Source organism: Elephantulus edwardii, unplaced genomic scaffold (assembly GCF_000299155.1).
Source record: "Elephantulus edwardii isolate Elephantulus edwardi_28Jun2011 unplaced genomic scaffold, EleEdw1.0 scaffold00217, whole genome shotgun sequence".
NCBI classification, from domain to species: domain Eukaryota; kingdom Metazoa; phylum Chordata; class Mammalia; order Macroscelidea; family Macroscelididae; genus Elephantulus; species Elephantulus edwardii.
Window position 1 is genome coordinate 4,098,265 of NW_006399967.1, and position 4,420 is coordinate 4,102,684.

At 57.0% G+C, this 4,420-nt stretch overlaps 1 protein-coding gene across 1 annotated transcript in view; it reads right to left on the reverse strand.

Annotated features, from left to right (window-relative positions):
• The window catches only part of PRTN3 (proteinase 3), a 3,370-nt gene extending 1,958 nt beyond the window's left edge, over nt 1-1,412 (reverse strand). Inside the window, exons 1-2 of the mRNA XM_006898016.1 lie at nt 1,364-1,412; nt 113-278 (exon numbers count right to left, since the gene is read on the reverse strand). Coding sequence (XP_006898078.1) covers nt 113-216 — 104 coding nt within the window. The 5' untranslated portion in view covers nt 217-278; nt 1,364-1,412. The remainder of the gene's footprint in view (nt 1-112; nt 279-1,363) is intronic.
• Nucleotides 1,413-4,420: the final 3,008 nt, after the last annotated feature.

Consider the following 4,420-nt stretch of genomic DNA (forward strand, 5'->3'; position numbering starts at 1 on the left):
CTCACACCCCACAGTGATCCTCCCCTCACCCCACAGTGATCCTCCCCCTCATACCCCACGGTGCTCCCCCTCACAAACCACAGTGGTCCTCCACCCCACACCCCACACTCACTGTTTTTGCAGGCAGTGGGCAGCTGTCAGCACAAATCTGGGGTGGATCAAGGTGCCCCCACAGAAGTGGGAGCTGGGGACCCCCCGCAGCTGCAGCGACACCATGTAGGGCCGAGAGTGGGGCTCTGCAGGCCGTCCGCCCACAATCTTGGCAGCCTGTGACACACCTGGGGGGCAGGGTGTTCCTGTTTATTGCCCGCCCCAAGGACCCCCTTGTGGGGTCGTTGCTGGTGACCTTTGGTGGCTCTGCTCCCTCCGAATAGTGAGCACGCAGGCTGCTGGGCCCTGGTCACGCACAAGCCTCTGTGTCCCTGCGTGCGTGCCTGTCTGTGGCTCCTGCTTTCTCAGCTTCCTGGAGGCCGGAGGCGCTCCGCCTGCACCAACAGCCTCAAAAGAAGCACTTTTCAGAGGGAGCTCTGGTGGCCTAGTGGCAAGATGCTGCACTACAATCCCAGAGGTACGTTCAAGTCCACCAGATGCTCTGCTGGAGAAGGAGGGGGCAATCTCCTCCTGATCAGTCAGATCTGATTTGACGGTACACGTAAAAATAATACAATAAAAATTTTAAAAAAAGAAGCAGCACTTTTCAGATGGACAAACCGAGGCATAGACTCCCCCTCCCTCCCTGCCAGCGGAGTTCACTCGCTCACTCGTTATCCCTACGCACATGCTAAGTCCCTGATATGTTACTGTCCGTGTAAATCGCAGTCTCGCTGTGGAGGGTGGGCTGTGCTCATGTCACAAGCCAAAAAACTGGGTCCAATAGCCCGGGTGCCCCTCTTTCCTAACTCACGTGCCCTTGGACACCAGTCCCTCTTGGGCCTGTCTCCACCTCCCCACAATGGGTTGGAATTGTGTCCCCCATAACACAGCTCCTCCATCTCCTTCGTCTGTTGGGATGAGTTCGCTGTTACATTAGTTAGTACAGGACTGTTGTTGGGTATACTTTCAGTCATTTGTGGCCTTAAAGGGTTTAAACAAGTGAACCAAGAAGCAGCGACAGGGACGATGCCCCAGAGGGGCCCCAGGAGCAGAGGCTCAGAGGGAAGCCCTCACCTCTAGGCTGGTGCCTGGGAGCGGGGGTGGGGGTGGGGTCAGGCTTCTAGCCTCCCAAAGGTGAGGGGGCTCATTAAAGCAGTCACGTGGGGCGTCACCATGACTGAGACCCTTCCCATCTACCCCTGGAAAGAGTTGGGTCAGAGCATGTGGAAGGACAACCCCCCAGGACCCAGAGGGATAGACCTCCACTCACCACCCAGTAGTACGGCCAGCAGGAGGGGAGCAAGGGCAGGGCCTGTGGGTTGGTGGCCGTGGGTCATGTTGGGCATGGGTTCAGGTCTCTGTCCCCTGCCTGCCCAGTCCTCTTATAGCCTCAACGTGAGCTGCCTGGCCGTTGTGATTTCTCCACAGCAGGACCAACTTCCCCACTTCCTCCTCCTCCTTTGGGAGTTACGGGATGGGGCAGGGGGTCAGAATCCCACATGGCCGGAAGGAGATGGCTCAGCAGGGCATCTGGCCTGAGTATCCAGTGAGGTGTGGAAACTGGGCCCACTCTCCCCACACTGGGGGGTCTCCTAGATGAGAGGCAGCAGACTCAGAATGGCATCTACCTATATGGAGACACACAGACATGCATGTATATATGCACACATGTGTGTTCTCATGTGCACACAACACACATGCACACAGAGACACGTTTGCACACACATACATACACACTCACACTGCATGTGCCCACACACGCACATGTACATGCAGACATACATGCAGACACACAGGGACATGCATGCAGACACATTCACATGGCACACACATACATAGACATAACTGCACACACACGTATGCAGAGACACACACATACATACATGATCACATCGCACACATGCACACACAGATGTACATGCGTGCACACACAGAGGGACATCTAAGTATGCACATATACACACACTCATGCATATAATACACATACATACACACAGAGAGAGACATGTATGTACACACATTCCTGCAGACATGCCCACACCATACATGCATACACACATACATGTACACATGTACATGCAGACAAACCTGAATGTACACACACACAGAGGGACTTGATGCACACACATACAGAAAGACACAGTCACACATACATGCCCACATGTACATACAGACACATCTGCACACAGATATCCATGTGCATACATGTGTACTCATGCTTGTAGACACATATGCAAACACGTGCACACCACACACATGCAGACACAGTCACACACACATGCACACACAGGCACATCTACACAGAGACACATGTGCACACACGTGTACACATGCATGACAGCACACCTGTACACATATGCAGACATGTGCACACCACACACGTGCAGACACAGTCACACACATGGCACATCTGCTCACAGAGACACACGTGTACACATACATGCCAACACACATATGCAGACTTGTGTACACATCTGCATGCACACACAGACACACACATGCACACACACCACTCTCTGTGGCCACAGCGAAGCCTCATGCGGGAGGGGTCAGTGGCCGAGATGCGCACAGACCTGCATGCCATGTGACACAGCTGAGAGCAGAGGGAGGACAGTAAATGGACAGGAAAACACGCCTGCCCGCACTGAGGCCATGATGCCACACGTGCCCTGCTGTGTCCTCCGAGACGCCGTAGAAACCTGCTCCCTGCAAAGCAGCTGGTGGAGGGCCTTGCTTTCCCCATGCCTGTGGTTCTCACTGTCCCAGGTGACACACTGGGTGATGACTGAGGACACTTGTGCTGTCACCACGTGAGGGGACAGTAAGTAGGTAGAGGTCAAAGACGCTGCTTCGCACACTGCAGTACCCAGGACGGAGTCCCACGTGGGGGCAGTCGTGGGACAGCCCTGGCCAGAGGACATGGACCCCACTGTTGAGATAGTCCAGGGTTCTGAACAGTCAGTCTATCTCCCGTGAAGCCCTGGTGGATTAGAACCCCTGACCTCTGGTCTAGCGGCCCCCAGGCTCCTACTTGGACATTTACTTATTTGAACTATTGTCTGCTGTCATGGGGATTCGCATTCAGGGTGATCAGACTCTAACAATGTTACTAAGGGGCTGAGCTGAGATCCGGTGTCCACCATCTACTCCACCGGGTTCCGCTCCCAGGCTGGAGGGTCAGTGCTGGTTGGTTCCAACTCAATCACACACAACACCGGAAACAGAGAGTCGCTCCTGAGCCGGTTTCCCCAAAAGCCAGACACCCTGTGAGGGGCGGGGCTGACCCCAGTGGGAGCGGAGCGCCCTAGGGTAAGGGTGAGGGGTTACCAGGCCTTCCCCACTCCAGGCTGCTGGTGGGAGGAGCTCTTGACCTCAAACCTCCAGCCCCGCCTTGCCTGAGCCCCACCTGAGTTCTCCTGTGGTCTCCACATGACCGGTACCGGTGGGTTCCCTCATCCGCAGACCCTCCACCTTCGGATCCCGCTCGGGACCTGGCAGGGCCTCATGGTGCACTGAGTTCTCAGCCCCTCTGTCCCCTCTACTCCGTGCCCTCTGGGGGCCTGGCCTCCTATGACGGAACCGTCTTGTCTTGTCCACTGTGTGGGGTGTGGGCTGCCACCTGGGTCCCAGGATCGAGTCCCCGGGCCTTGCGGTGGGGGCAGGACTCTGCAGTGAAGTCATGCCAGTGTGCCCTTGCCAGGTGCCGTCGAGTGCCCCCTGTGTCCTCCTCTCCATCCTCGTCCTGCTTCAGCCACTGTGCCAGTCTCTGTGCCAGTCCATCTTCTGGGTAAAACCACCCCAGCAAAGCTCAGTCACTCCCCCGCGGCCGTGTTTGATTGGCGTCCTCACATTGAACTCGCGGCATCGTTTCTGTTCTCGTCCTCTCTCCCAGACTTCACACTCCTGTCCCAGCTGCGTGGACAGTGCTGTAAAGTCGCCTTTGTCCCTTTTCCCGTTTGGTCTAATATGAAACAAAAAAGGAAGCCAGAGTGCCCCGGTGACCCCCCCAGGAGCGACCCTGCAGGACCGATCCCCAGGAGGGACCTCCAAGAGCAACCCCCAGGATCCACCCCCCATGAGGGACCCCCAGGTGGGACCCCCAGGAGCGACCCTGCAGGAGCAACCCCCCCAGGAGCGATCCCCCAAGAGGGACCCCCAGAAACGACCCCGCAGGAGTGACCCCTCTGGAGTGACCCCCCCCGGAGGGACCCCCAGAAATGACCCCGCAGGAGGGACCCCCAGGAGTGACCCCCCAGTAGCGACCCTGAAGGAGTGACCCCCCAGGAGCGACCCCCCCAGAGGGATCCCCAGGAGCGATCCCCTCAGG